The sequence below is a fragment of the Phyllostomus discolor genome, chromosome 1 (assembly GCF_004126475.2).
Source record: "Phyllostomus discolor isolate MPI-MPIP mPhyDis1 chromosome 1, mPhyDis1.pri.v3, whole genome shotgun sequence".
NCBI lineage: Eukaryota > Metazoa > Chordata > Mammalia > Chiroptera > Phyllostomidae > Phyllostomus > Phyllostomus discolor.
Window position 1 is genome coordinate 106,458,016 of NC_040903.2, and position 14,958 is coordinate 106,472,973.

Consider the following 14,958-nt stretch of genomic DNA (forward strand, 5'->3'; position numbering starts at 1 on the left):
GGAACCATATAACTTTGCATAATTAGAAAATGTTATTAAATTAAATTTTGAATACAATCTTCAAAGTAAAAAACAAAACAACAACAACAAAAAAATGAAGCTAACTTATAATGAGTAACCCAAGCAAGAAATGACGGTAATGGGTTCCTATGGTATTGGTGGAAATTGTCAGATTCTGGATATATTTGGAAGGTAAAGGCAACAGGATTTGCTGAAGAGTTGGATTTGGTCGTAAAAGAGAGAAAAGTCAAGGATCATAAAGGTTTCAAGCCTGAAGAACTGGAAAGTTGATGTGTGGAAGACTGCAGGAGGAGGGTTGGTTTTAGACCTAAGTTTGAGATGCCTATCAGACATTCAACAGACATGTGGAATGGGCAGCTGGATATATGAGTTTGGAGTTCAGGGAAGAGGTCCTCAAAAGATTCAAATTAGAATGTACGATACTATGTAGGTGAGCATACTGTAGATGAGGAAAATGTTTTTTTAAAAAAAATCATCCTGCTAATAAGTGGGAACAAAGCTAGAATATCACCATTTTGCAAGTCCCAATAAAGTAATGGCTCTAGGGTATAGGCAATGAATATCAAGGGCTGATAGCATGTCAAAAGGAGGTATATGCAGACATTATGTACCATCTGATGAAAAAACTCCTATAGTCTTGCCAAAAGGATCAAGCCTCTTGATCCAGCTGTTTGGAACACAATGAACTGCATTTTCATTATGCAATCAGCAAACTTAGACTGTGGGTAACTCTATAGGTTCCTCAACAATAAATTGTAAGGGAAGGACAGGCATGGAGGGAGAATATGTGGATTAAAGATATTTAAATAACACCAAATAACAAATGGGCAGTACTAGGCTCTAATATATGAGATATATATTTTGCTGCTGAGGCAATGGAGTGAGTAAGTGACTGCTATAGAAGTTGGAATGGTGTTTGATCTGGGGAAGGTGGAGAAAGCTGCGAATGGATAAGACATACGGTGGGTGTTTTGGGGGTAGTAAGTAGTATTCTATTTTTTTTGGCTCAGGTGGCAATTGTACTTGGTAGGGGAGGTGACTTATAAAACTTCATAAAGCAATATATTTACTTGATATTCGCTTTTTCTTATATTAAAAAATCTTTTGACCCCTTTTACCCATTTCTCCACCCCACCCCCTACCAACCCATACATCTGACGACCACTAATCTGTTCTCTATATCTATAAACTTGGTTTAGTTTTTGTTTTATTGTATTTTTTTAGTGGTCTTACTGAAGATATTTTCAAGTGGAAATTGCCTTTTTTAATTAATAAAATATAGGGTATATCAAAAAAGTATAGAGAATAAGAACAGGAACACTTGTAGGCCCATCAATTTAGTTAAAATGTTACAGATATAGTTATTGTCCCCTATATACCCTTCCTCAATTTCATTCTTTTCCCTTCACTTTGCAGATGTTAGCATTTTCTTGAATTTGGTGTTTATCATTCACATTCATGATTTCATACTTTTACAAGGTATATACGGGGGGGACCCCCCAAAATTAAATTTATTTATAAAAAATTTCATATTCTTACATGTTTAAACTTCAAAGTCACCTTCAGTCACCTTCAAAGTCACATTCAAAATAATCTCCATTTGATGCAATACACCTATTGAGACTTTTTTCCACTGCTCAAAACAATTTTTGAACTTGTCGATTTTGATGGCTTTTAGTGCTTCTGCTGTTTTTTTTGTTTCACCTCTTCCACACTGGCAAAAATTTCCCTTTGAGGAATTTTTCATCAGGGAAAACAAAAAAAAAGTCTCTCAGGGCAATAGCAAGTGAATGGGGAGGGTGGTGCCAAGGGTCAAGCTGTTTTTTGGTCAAAAACTATTGAACACTTAGCAGGGTGTGGGCAGGTATGCTTGTAAATCACCCATCATGATATGGGCAAAGCGTTGAGTCTTCAAAAAAAAAATTCACTGAACCTGAATGCAACCTCCCACAACACCACCAGCTGGTACACTGATACAGGGGGTTCCTAGAACACTCACCTAGTGGGGGAAACCTATGCTACAAGGGGCCCACCCTCCAGAAGATAATTCTGGGTTTTTTGGGGGTCCTCTCTGTTAGATGTTCTCCTTACTAAAGGTTAAATCAAGAGTATGTGCAACTAATATATTTTGTCATCATGTCATTATCATTGGAATTATTAGCTGATGATTGTTAAAAAGTAGAGTTTTATTAGAATGTACCTTACCTTCCCATTTGAATTGTGGTCTTTGGTTCAGCTTTAAGTAGCACTAGTCTAAGCACTGTTGCTGCTGTTTCCTAAAAATAAATTGTCAGCATTTACTTTATAGAAGATTGAAGTACTTTTCATTATTCCTCTCCTAAATTTACTTATGTTCTGATCAGTTTATTCAGGGACTACTATTTACTAGGAGAACTTATGAGTGGTTATTTATAATTCATGGTAAGAGGCAAGTTATTGTGAAATACTCATACGAATATTCAGTCATGTAAATCTGAAGGAAAATATTAAAATTACATGGATATGACGCCTGTCTAGAAAAAGTTCAGCCATTGTTAATATAATGAGAACAGTTTGCAGGACATCAACATAACCTGACATCAAAGGAGAGTGGGCTGGAATGTGCATGCGTGAACCATGACAACTTCACTACTGGTCAGTGGAGGAGGCAGACACCATTGAGTGAGCATATGTACTGTGTGGCCATCACAGTCAAAGTGACTAAGTAGAGCAACAAATCTGCATCAGATTTTGCTTTAAACTTGAACATTCCTCCATGGAAACTATTCATATGATCCAGAAGGCCACAGCTGTGGGCAGTGGGTGACTGGCAGCTTCATCAGGACAACTCGCCTGCTCATGTATCATGTCTTGTGGAGAGTTTTTTGTCCAAACATCAAATCACCCAGGTGACTCAGTACCCTTACAGCTCAGATTTGGCATCCTGTAACTTCTTGCTTTTCCAAAACTAAAATCATCTTTTGAAGGAAGAGCTTTCAGACTATTGATGAGACTCAGGAAAATCCGATGGGGCAGCTGATGGCAATTGGGAGAACTGTGTGAGGTCCCAAGATGCCTACTTGAAGGGGACGGAGGCATCATTGTCCTATGTACAGTGTTTCTTGTGTCTTGCATCTTCTTCAATAAATGTCTCTGTTTTTAACATAACATGGCTGAATACCTTCTATATAGACCTTATAGTACACATACACTCTGTTTGTGTGTGTGCACATGCACACAAATATGGGTTGTACTAGATAATCAGTCTTATTTTTCCAGTCACATCTTATATATGGCTTCAAGGAGGGGAAGCACCATCTAACTAAATATCTTTTTAGTGACTTGTGGCCACTGAAACTATAAATAAAAACATTAATGAATTAAAAGTATTCAGCCTTTATTCTATGAATACCTTAAGTCTTTTTTAAGATACAAATTTCATTCACTATTATTCACTAATCTCTTTCTATGAAACAAATAATTGCTCAAATCTCTTATACATGTTTTTTTTGTAGGGCTCATCCTTTGATTAAAATTTATAACCTGTTAACAATCCAGAATACCTTAAATATAGTTAACTGCATCAAATCCCATTATTTTTCTTTAGATGTGTGAAAGGAACCTGAAAGTTACCTAAGAAAACTTGAATAGCTACATTCTTAATTAACTTTTCCACTTTCACAAAATGACACTTGAAATAAAAACTTTGGGGGAAGTTAAATCTTATGTTAATGTGTTAGAGAGTAAAAGCTTGAAATTCTTGGCATTGCCTGAGAAAGCCAGGTGGTATTCTCTAGGAAAGGATTTCTTAAGGAACACAAAAAAATTAAGGAAATATATAAACTTTCAGTTACTTATTATCATTAGTGGAACATAATTTCCTAGTTTTCCCCAGGTGTCTCATTTAGAGTATATAATCAATAAAATAATAGTAAAATTTGATACAAGGCAAATGGCAACACGAGGCAGTAGAGGAATGACAAACTGGGCTCTAGTTCTGTTTTTGGAATTAAAGTGGTATAGAACTTAAGAAAGCGAAGGACTTCCGGCAAGATGGAGGAATAGGTGGATGCACCGTACCTCCTCATACAACCAAGATTAGACAACCAATAATTTACAACAATAATTTACTGTCAGAATAACACCCAGATCCGGCAGAGGATTTATCTGAATGGAAGTCGGGCAGCCAAGAAGTTGAAGTAGACGCGTTCATCCGGACTGGTAGGAGAAGACGAGCCCGGTGGGCGCGGGGCTGGCTCGGGTCAGCGGCGTGCGGAGGTCGCGCGGAGGTTGGGGGAAGGTTTGGCGCGAAATCGGTGCAAAAGCCATCCGGGGGCGCAAGAAGGCAGCGGTGATCCCTGAGTACGCAAACTGCGGCTGGCAGACCCAGAGGGGTAGCGATTGTGGACCAGGGCAGAACTCGCGGCCCAGAAGCCCAGACAAGGGTCTGAGTCCAGGGGAATGGAACTACCACCATTGTTTTCTCCTGTCCTGCTCCCGCCCCACCCCCACATATAACGTCACAATCTAGCGACTGGGGTGCCCAGCCCCGGGGAGCACCTAAGGCTCCGCCCCCCACCGTAACAAGAGCAACCAGACCGAAAAAAAAAGGAGAGACAGGGGAAAAAAAAAATATGTTTTCAACAGAGCAGATCAGTCCCCCAGGACTCATCCTTTTGAGCGACAAAGAATTAGCCAATCTATCAGATGCACAGTTCAAAACACTGGTGATCAGAAAGCTCACGGAACTGGTTGATTTTGGACGAAATTTAGATGAAAGAATGCAGATTACCATAAAACAGATGCAGGAAGACACGCGGAGGAGAGCCAGTAGTGAAAGGAAGGAATCTGAGTCTCAAAACAATACAGTGGACCAGAAGGAAGATAGAATCAACCAAGCAGGAAAGCATGATGAAATAAGAATTTGAAAAATTGAGGAAAAGATTAAGAGCATCCAAGACACCTTTAAACGTTCCAATATCCGAATTATAGGGGTACCAGAATCGGAAGGGGAAAAGCAACAGATTGAGCACATATTTGAACAAATAATAAAGGAGAACTTCCCCAATCTGGCAAAGGGAACAGTGTTCCAAGAAATCCAAGAAGCTCAGAGAGTCCCAAAGAAGTTGGACCCAAGAAGAAACACACCAAGGCACATCATAATTACATTAGCCAAGGTAAAAACGAAGGAGAGAATCCTAGAAGCAGCAAGAGGTAAGGGGACAGTAACCTACAAAGGAGTTTCCATCAGACTGTCAGCTGATTTCTCAGAAGAGACCTTACAGGCAAGAAGGGGCTGGAAAGAAATATTCCAAGTCATGAAAGACAAGGACCTACATCCCAGATTGCTCTATCCAGCAAAGCTCTCATTTAGAATGGAAGGGCAGATAAAGTGCTTCTCAGATAAGGTCAAGTTAAAGGAGTTCATCATCACCAAGCCCTTATTTTATGAAATGCTAAAGGGACTTATCTAAGAAAAGAAGATAAAGAAAAGACATGTATAGTAAAAGGACAGTAAACTCACACATATTAACAACCACACCTAAAGCAAAACCAAAAGAAACTAAGTAAACAATTAGAACAGGAACAGAACCACAGAAATGGAGGGCACATGGAGGGTTATCAGCAGCGGGTGGGAGGAGGAGAGAGGGGGAAAAGGTATAGAGAATAAGTAGCATAGAATGTAGGTTGCAAATAGATAGGGGGAGGGCAAGAATAGTACTGGAAATGTAGAAACTAAAGAACTCATAAGTATGACACATGGACATGAACTAAAGGGGGAAATGTGGGTGGGGGGTACAGGGTGGAGGGGAGAGAAGGGGGGAAATGGGACAACTGTAATAGCATAATCAATAAAATATATTTAAAAAATACATGAAGAAAAAAAAAGAACTTAAGAAAGGGACTTGTCTGGGTCTGTTTCTTTGTGTGAAGAGTAAAGGAATTGGACAAAATGATCTCTAGGATCCCATCCAGCTTTAGGACCTTATAATTGCAATTGATTTGATCTCATGATTAAGCTTTGGTAGGTACTAATACTTTTCTAATGAGTATAACATATTTGTGACATTAATATTTATCACTGAGAAAATACATGGTAGAACTCTCCTTTAGAACACCTTGCCAAGGACTTCCAGCCAAGATGGAGGTGTAGGTAGACACACTATGTCTCCTTGCACAACCAAAATATGGACAACAAAAATTTAGAAACAAAAACACAACTAGTAATGACAGAAAATTGAACTGTATGGAAGTCTGATAACTAAGGAGTTAAAGAAGAAACATTCATCCAGACCAGTAGGAGGGGCGGAGTTGGGTGGCCGGGCAGGAGTGCTCGAGGCAAAGTGGCAGCTGGTTGATCCCAGTGCACAAGGAGGCAGCAAGTGGACCCATTGAGGTGGCAATAGTGGAGGGGCCTGGTGCACAAGGCAGCTGGTGGATGGGCAGTTCTACATTTGTGGCAGATAAACCAGGTGAAACTGGGGAACGAGACAAACCTCGCAACCCAGGGACCCAGTGAGGGGGAAATAAAGCTTAAAACCACTGATTGAAACACTTGTGGGGGTTGAGGAGGCAGCAGGAGAAACTCCCAGCCTCACAGGAGAATTCACTGGATAGACCCACAGGGTCCTAGAACCTACACAAGCCCACCCATCTGGAAATCATCATCAGAAGGGCCCAGTTTGCTTAGGGGATGTGGGGGAAATGACTGAAATCTGGCAGAGAGCAGAGCAAGTGCCGTTGTTCTCTCTTGGACCCCTGCCCCACATACAGAGTCACAACCCAGCCACGTGGGTTGCCCCACCCTGGAGGACACCTGAGGCTCTGCCCCTCACTACATAACAAGTGCGTCAAGACAAAGAAAGATGGCCCACATGAAAGAACAGATCAAAACTCCAGAAAAAATATGACTAAGCAATGAAGAGACAGTCAACCTGTCAGATGCACACTTTAGAGCACTGGTAATCAGGATGCTCACAGAATTGGTTGAATTTGGTTGCAAATTAGATGGAAAAATGAAGGCTATGATAAGTGAAATAAAGGAAAATGCACAGGGAACCAATAGTGATGGGAAAGAAACTGGGACTGAAATCAACAGTGCGGACCAGAAGGAAGAAAGAGACATCCAAAAAGAAAAGAATGAAAAAACAAGAATTCAAAAAAAAAATGAGGAGAGGCTTAGGAACCTCCAGGACATCTTTAAACATTCCAACACCTGTATCATAGGGGTGCCAGAAGGAGAAGAGGAAGAGCAACAAGTGGAAAACTTATTTGAACAAATAATAAATGAGAATTTCCCCAATCTGGCAAAGGAAATAGACTTCCAGGAAGTCCAGGAAGCTCAGAGAGTCCCAAGCAGAGACCCAAGGAGGAACACACCAAGGCACATCATAATTACATTAGCCAAGATTAAAATGAAGGAGAGAATCCTAGAAGGAGCAAGAGATAAGGAGACAGTTACCTACAAAGGAGTTTCCATCAGACTGTCAGCTGATTTCTCAGAAGAGACCTTGCAGGCAAGAAGGGGTTGGAAAGAAGTATTCCAAGTCATGAAAGGTAAGGACCTACATCCAAGATTGCTCTATCCAGCAAAGCTTTCATTTAGAATGGAAGGGCAGAGAAAGTGCTTCCCAGATAAGGTCAAGTTAAAGGAGTTCATCATCACCAAGTCCTTATTATATGAAACATTAAAGGGACTTATCTAAGAAAAAGAAGATAAAAGACATTTATAGTAAAATGGAAAGCAAACTCACAATTATTAACAAACACACCTAAAACAAAAACAAAAACAAACTAAGCAAACAGTTGAACAGGAACAGAAGCACAGAAATAGAGATCACATGGAGGGTTAGCAATAGGGGAGTGGGAGGGGGAGAGAGGGGAAAAAGGTACAGAGAATAAGTAGCATAGATGGTAGATAGAAAATACACAGGGGGAGGGCAAGAATAGTATAGAATATGGGAAATGTAGAAGCTAAAGACTTATAAGTATGACACATGGACATGAACTAAAGGGGGGATGTGGGTGGGAGGGGGTGTGCGGGGCGAAGGGGAGTGAAGGGGGGAAATGGGACAACTGTAATAGCATAATCAATAAAGTATATTTGTAAAAAAGAAATACAGCACTTTCAAAACTTAAAAAAAAACAAACAAAACATCTTGTCTTCACTTTTCTTCTCCCTGGTCAGCTTTTTACACAGCAGTCATTCTAAACCTTTAATCCTTTCCTCCAAATGCATGCTGCTCCATCCCCTTATGCTTCCTCACCTCCCTGCATGGTTCTTAAAGAGTGGCCATGGGGCTTGTAAACTCCTTCAACTTTCTGTTTTTCTCCTTTCTTAATTAATTGAACATTTATTGAGGATCTACTATATAAAGACAGAGAGGAAGACAGTCCCTGCTCTGAAGGAGTCTGACAGCAGAGACTAGTAAAAGAAGACTCTATATCAGCCTGGTAAGTAGTTTGATAAAGGAGTGTAAATTAGCCTGGGCATAGAGAAGGCTTCAGGAGGAAATGAGAAAAGTCTCAAAATGCAGAAGAGTGTATACTGCACTTAAAAAGTGGAGACAAGAGGGTTCTGGAGAGAGGGAAGAGATTAGAGGGAGACGCCGGTGAGACTGTAGAACAGTATGAAGGTCAGGATAGCTGGAGCACAAAGATATGTGGGACAAGAGGAGATAATCATTGAAAAGCCCTACCAGGGAGGGCCTTGAATGCCAGACTAAGTAGTATGGGCTTTATTCTGTATGTAAGTAGGTGCCACCAAATGATTTTAAGCAGGGGAGTGACATGATCATATTTGCTTTTAGGAACAACCACTTGAGCAGCAGTATGGAGGTTGGTTTTGAGAGGAATAAGGCTGAAATCTGGGACAGATCAGTTAGGAGGCACTTTCAGTAACCCTTGGTGACATGAATGAGGGCCTATTTGTTGACATGGTTCAGAAACAAGGAAATGGATTCAAGACATACTCAGGAGATAGAACTAACAGAACTTGGTGACAGAAAACCAATGCAAAGGTAAAGAAGACAGAAAAATTGAAGGTGACTCCCAGTTTCCACCTTGAATGCCTCAGTAGAGCTACTCAGAAAGATTAGAAAAATGCAAGGAGGAATAAGTTAGGAAAGAACTAATTTAGTTCTTCTATTAGGCAATCTAACCATGGAGACAAATTGCTTTGGAAGTGGATTTGACAGTGATCAAAGTAAAGGTGCCATGGTTGTGAACGAATGTGTCAAGTTAAAAGAGGACTGAAGGTGGTATTCTGGGGAAAATAGCATTTAAAGGGTTGGGAAAGAGGAGAGCCCCCCCCCCCCAAAAGACCAAGTTCTGTGTGTCTATATCCACACCCCTCAGTTCCCCAAGAGAAAGAGGCCATTCCTTGAATCCAAGGCTCACATACCTATTGCCACATTGGATTCCATTCCTTTTTGCTTCTTCAGGTCTTGCTCTATCAACAGCTCCTTCCTCTCTTATATCTCCAAACTCTTCCCATTAGCATACATACATGTAAAAGTTTCCTCTGTACTAAAAAATGAGGCCTCTTTCTGGGCCATGCTTCTTCTAACTTTCACTGTATCTCATTCCCTTTCTAAATTCTTGAAAGAATGATCTAACTTCACTCTCCTTACTTCCTCATCTCCCATTCACCTGGCTTAAAGCAATCTGGCTTCTGCCTCTACCACTTCTACAAACTGCTAACTGTAAGGTCACCAATCATATAACTCTTGAGTCCAATAAACACCTTTTAGATCTTGTTCAAATTCTCTGGGGGATGAAACATTCATGTAATTTTCTTTTTTTGGCTTTCAGGACACCACTGCTCTCATTTGGTGACTCACCTATCTATTCTGTTCTTAAACAGTGTTCTGCCTTTGGTTCTCCTCTCTTTTCACTCCCTACACTTTTCTCCAGCAATCTTACCCACTTCCACTATATTCGACTGTTAGCCCTGACCCTCTGAGTGCTACCTATTGAACACTTTGATCACTTAAAGCTTTTGGGAATAGACAGAAGAATAAATACACAAATAGATTTGCTATTTTCAACAGACAACAAAATTCAACCTGTCTTCAACCATACTCTCCTCCCCTGCATTGATTCCCCCACAGTCCTGTTCATCTGTATTTTCTATTTTCACACCCAAGGAAAAAAGTGCCAAATCATCACTTTGCACACCTTAAACTTACACAATGTTATATGTCAATTCTATCTCAGTAGAACTGGGGGAAAAAATAAGAATAATCCTAGGCATAACTCTGTCACAAATTCCCGAGGATTAGTTTTACAAAGTCTTGTTTTTGGATCTTCCCCCTCCTTTCTATCTGTATTGTCATTGACTTAGCTCAGGCCCTTAGATCTTCTACATAAACTATAACAGTACCACCCTAACTGGGTCTCTCTCCAATCCACCTTCTGGATTGTAACTGGACCAAATTTACCAGAAGATGAATCAGATCATGCTAATCCTTTATTTATATTTAATTGCTTCCCAGTTTCTCTAGGATAAGAAAACAAAATAGGACGCTTCATTAACTATCCTCTTCCTGCTTTTCTGACTTCATCTTTAGCCCCTATATACTATACTAGGACCCTGTGTGCTAGCTCTGAGGTTCTTTAGGTCGGCTGTTTCCTCTGCACGAAGGCCCTACTTCCCTTTCGTGTGCAGAGCACCCTAAAATTTCCTCCTCGGTGATCAGCAAACAGCTACCCATCCTGAGTGTTATAGGAGCAGTCACTGAAATATATTTAACACTGTAGGACACCTATATACAGTCCTTGGACATAAAAGGACGAGCTCATCAAGTGACAACTCCAGGTGTTGTCTTCTCTTTATGGCTGCATCCCCCACCCTTTCAGGGATCACGCAACTAACACATGCTTAATAAGTGTGTGTTGAGCTGCTGGTCATTTCTTCGCAGGGGTGAGAAAACCCTTAAGGGGGTCTCTGGGATTGAATTTGGCTGTTAATCACCGCCAAATGGGTCACATGCAGGACCAACTCTAACCCCTAGGTGGCGAGCTGGCGGCTCCGCTGTTTTGGAGGGCGAGGGGCTCCAGCCAGGGATTCACCGCCTAGCTGACTCCGCCAAGTACCAGGACCAGGCCTCTGGTCCAACTCATTGCCCATTTCAGCTGACTGGCAGGGACGCTTCTGGAGGGGCGAGCCTAGCCAGCACCACCTTTCAAAAGCAGAACACATGAAGGCAGAGGTGATGACTTAGGAATACCTGATAGGAGCCGCCTGTCAAAGCCAGATCCGCTAGGATCGCTCGGCCGTTAGCAATGCAGCTGTAGGTGATTGTCATAGTGGGCGGCCCAGTGAAGGAAAGGTCCCGGAGGAAGGACCTAACCGCCTGCGACAGTCTCGGGGCAGTGACTGGGCTCGGGGCTCGGGGACAGGGGCGGTGCCTGGGGCGATTGATTGGCAGGGAGGGAGGTGGGGCTGTTTCTCGCCTGGGCTAAGCCTGTGATAAACGCTGGTGGAGCAGCAGAGGAGTGGCGGGAGTCAGGGGGCTGTGGAGGGGGACAGTCAGAGAGTCTCTGGAAAACTAGCTTTGGGTTAGTGAAGCTCTTCCTTGTGGTCATTCTCAAAATTATTTAAGAGCCAGTTTACTTCACAGTGCCCACCTAGTACATAGAGTTCATCCATAATCTAACGCATGTTAAATATAGACCCTGATTAAAAAGAAAATTCATTAATTAACTGAACAAGCATTAGTTCAAGTCCCACAATGCGCTAACTTCCTTAGATTACCAAGTATGCATAGTTTTAAGCCTCAGACCCTCAGTTTGAGGAATTCGTCGTATTCTAGAAGTGGTTACAGAGGCACATGCAGATAAATGCCAATCTTGAGTGCTGTATATGTGTGTGTGTTATGATGGAAAGATAAAGTAGGTTGCAAAAGCTGGAGTGTAGGCAATTAGTCCTTGGGAGAGGGAGCAAAACTTTCAAAGCCAATGTCCGACTTAGAGGGTTGGTTGGGATCCTCTAAGTGGGAAGGAAAGATAGGACAGTCCAAGCAGAGGGACAGATCTTTAAGGCTTGAAGGAAGACAGGTGAGTTTAGGGAATGGATATAAGTGAGGGTGGCAGAGGAAAGGCATATGGTGGAGTGAACAGGAGATGAGAAGGGTAGTATGATTAGAATGACTACTGTTATACCAGATCTTGAGTTTCTTGACAAGAATTTTTTAATGTATAAGCTTAAGATAAACATGTGTTTTCATTAGCAAGGTGTTGTGGAAGAGTGGAAAGAGATCAGATAAAACTTGTATTCAGATATAGACATTGCTATTTATTCTGGGCCTTTAGTGCAACTTAACCTTTCTGAAACTCGGTATCCTAATCTGTAAAATGAGGACACTTGTCAAGTTCAAATTAAGTAATTATGCACAATTCTTAGCATATATAGATAAGGAATTGCAATCTTTATGTGATAAGTACATTAATGAAAATTGCTTTCTTGCTCCCAATGGTATAACTCAAAAGGAAAAACAATGTCCTTCAGGTGTGCCTGGCAGCAGATGAAGACAGGTAGTAATTGAATTTATATTAAACCAGTACAGTCAAAATGGATTTAACAAGCAAGCAGCAAAACTGGTGTGGACTGTAGCTCTCGAGAAAAATACCTTGTCGAATTCATGTATCCTTCCACATAAAGGAAATCTTGAGCTAAGGTGTCTTATCAGCTTAGAGATAATGCCTGTGGTACAGGTGGGGGTGACTGAATTAAAAGCCCTGGTTACATAACTTATGTGTGAGAAAATGAAATATGTTAATTCCGAGGTAATGTGTTGTTATATTTTTGCTTGCAGTAAAAATAAACAGAACAAACTTGGCCATATTACAGTGCACCTTCTGTTTATTAAACAGGGGATCTGAAGGTGACTGGGTAATAAAATCATGAGCTGTCCTAAGGATAAGGAGCAGCTGATAGTTGGAGAGGTGTATATGGGACCTTTCTTGTCTGTTTCACCTTGTCATAAAAACTATCCTGTGTGCACAATCCACAAATTCAAGCTTATAGCCATATATAATGTAATTTATCACATAACTCTGTCTTAGAGCGCCATTTTACCAGATATCTGAGGCTTAATCTAGCCAATATTGGGTTTCCTCAGTTAACTCACGAACTCCCCCTTCCCTTATTTCTATATGGGGTGGCATTTCTGTATGTGGGGAACTTGGTGGTGCGGGAGATCTTTTGATTCACAACCTTCATCTCTTTAAGGTGGCATTAGCTGCTAATGTTTGTTATTTATCTGTCTCTGATCATCAGTTCACTTACTCTTCTTGGAACCTCAAGGTCCTGTCAGGTGCTCTGGTTCTCTCTCAGCCACTTTTGTGGCCTTGTTGGGGGCAAGGAAAACTTTCTGAACCATTGTGAGGCTTTGGGAACCTGCAGAGGCTGTGCCAGGTCTCTCTGGCCAACATACCATGCTGCCAGCCCTCCTGTTGTGTCGTCACTCTGTGGTCCTGTTGGGAGCAGCTCTTAGGTTAGACTTCACTTTACCCGGGAAGCAAGCTCTTGGATCCCCAATGTACTGGGCATCTTCTCATCACTATAGTCTATCACTCCTTCCCTTCCAGTGGGCACTATGTGATGAGTTGGATTGCTTTCTTCTGACTCTCGGCCTCCCTCCAGCCTATGGAAACTCCAGCAAGTCTAGCAGGGAACCTTCTGTCACCCTAGGCATTTCTCCCAATTTATAGCATTAATGTTGGCTCTTGCTGTCCATATACTCTCTTTTCAGGGAGTTTCCAAAATCTGTTTTGGAAATATTAAGAGTTGAGCATCTTTTTCTTCTTTCCCTGCTCTTTCTTCCTCCTCTGTTCTTCCTCTACATCCTCCATTTTCTTTGTTCTTCATTTTTATGGAAATGGGATAACTGAGAATAAAAACCACAGCAGGTAATATAAAACACCACAGGTATTTCCATCCTTCCCTTGATAGTTTGTCAAAACATGGGCGATGAAGCAGAAAGAATGGTGAGAAGCTAGATCTCTGGGAAGGAGAAATGGGGCATTTCATCACTCACTGTTCATTTCTTTTGAAACAAGATTTCAGGCCTCATGACTACTTTCATTGACTAGCAAATCTACTGTCATTGCTTTTTAGAGGTGATCTTTTCAGAAAGGAAAGTCACTAATTTTTGAATCATCCTATTTCTGAGGTTACTAGAGAGTTTGCAAATATTCCACAAGCTGGAAATTTTCAAATACTCACTAATTCAGAATGTATCTTATTAAGTATTGACATTTTCCTATAAGTAAGTAAAAGTTCTCTTTTACTTGTTGTTGTTTTTTAAAATCTAAATATATATATGTTATTTAAAAAAGATTTTTATTTATTTATTTTCAGAGGAAAGGAGGGAGAAAAAGAGGGAGAGAAACATCAATGTGTGGTTGCTTCTTGTGCACCCCCAACAGGAAACCAGGCCTGCAACCCAGGCATGTGTCCTGACCAGGAATGAAGCAGTGACCTTTTGGTTTGTAGGATGATGCCTAACCCACTGAGCTACAGCAGTCAGGGTTGGAGATTTTTTTATATATATTTTTTTGTAGTGTGTGACCACTGTGGAAATTCAAACAATATCCCTGTAGAAGCCTCTCTATTTTTACCATCCCATAGAATAACCACTGCAATAATTTAATTTACCTTTTCCTTTTTATGTATTTTTATATTTAAAATTAATAAATACAAAATAAAATTAATGAGTACATGCATACACATTTTTCTAGAATCTTTTTTTCGGTTTTAAATGTGTATGTTGTTTTTTTTGACAATGATATATTTTTTAAGTATTTCCTCTGAAGCTTTTCTTTCTTTCTTTTCTTCCTTCCTTCTTTCTTCTTCTCTTCCTTTCTCTCTTTTGTGTATATTTTTTGCAGACATTTTTGCTTCTTACATAGTCAAACATGTCAATATTTGTTTATGACATTGGACCTTAGTGT

At 40.7% G+C, this 14,958-nt stretch overlaps 1 protein-coding gene across 1 annotated transcript in view; it reads right to left on the bottom strand.

Moving 5' to 3' along the window:
* Nucleotides 1-11,356, bottom strand: part of LOC118500947 (vesicle-associated membrane protein 714-like) — a 47,610-nt gene extending 36,254 nt beyond the window's left edge. Inside the window, 2 exon segments of the mRNA XM_036027495.1 lie at nucleotides 2,227-2,297; nucleotides 11,232-11,356. Of these exon segments, the coding sequence (XP_035883388.1) occupies nucleotides 2,227-2,297; nucleotides 11,232-11,309 (149 nt within the window). The 5' untranslated portion in view covers nucleotides 11,310-11,356.
* Between the last annotated feature and the right edge of the window lie 3,602 nt (nucleotides 11,357-14,958).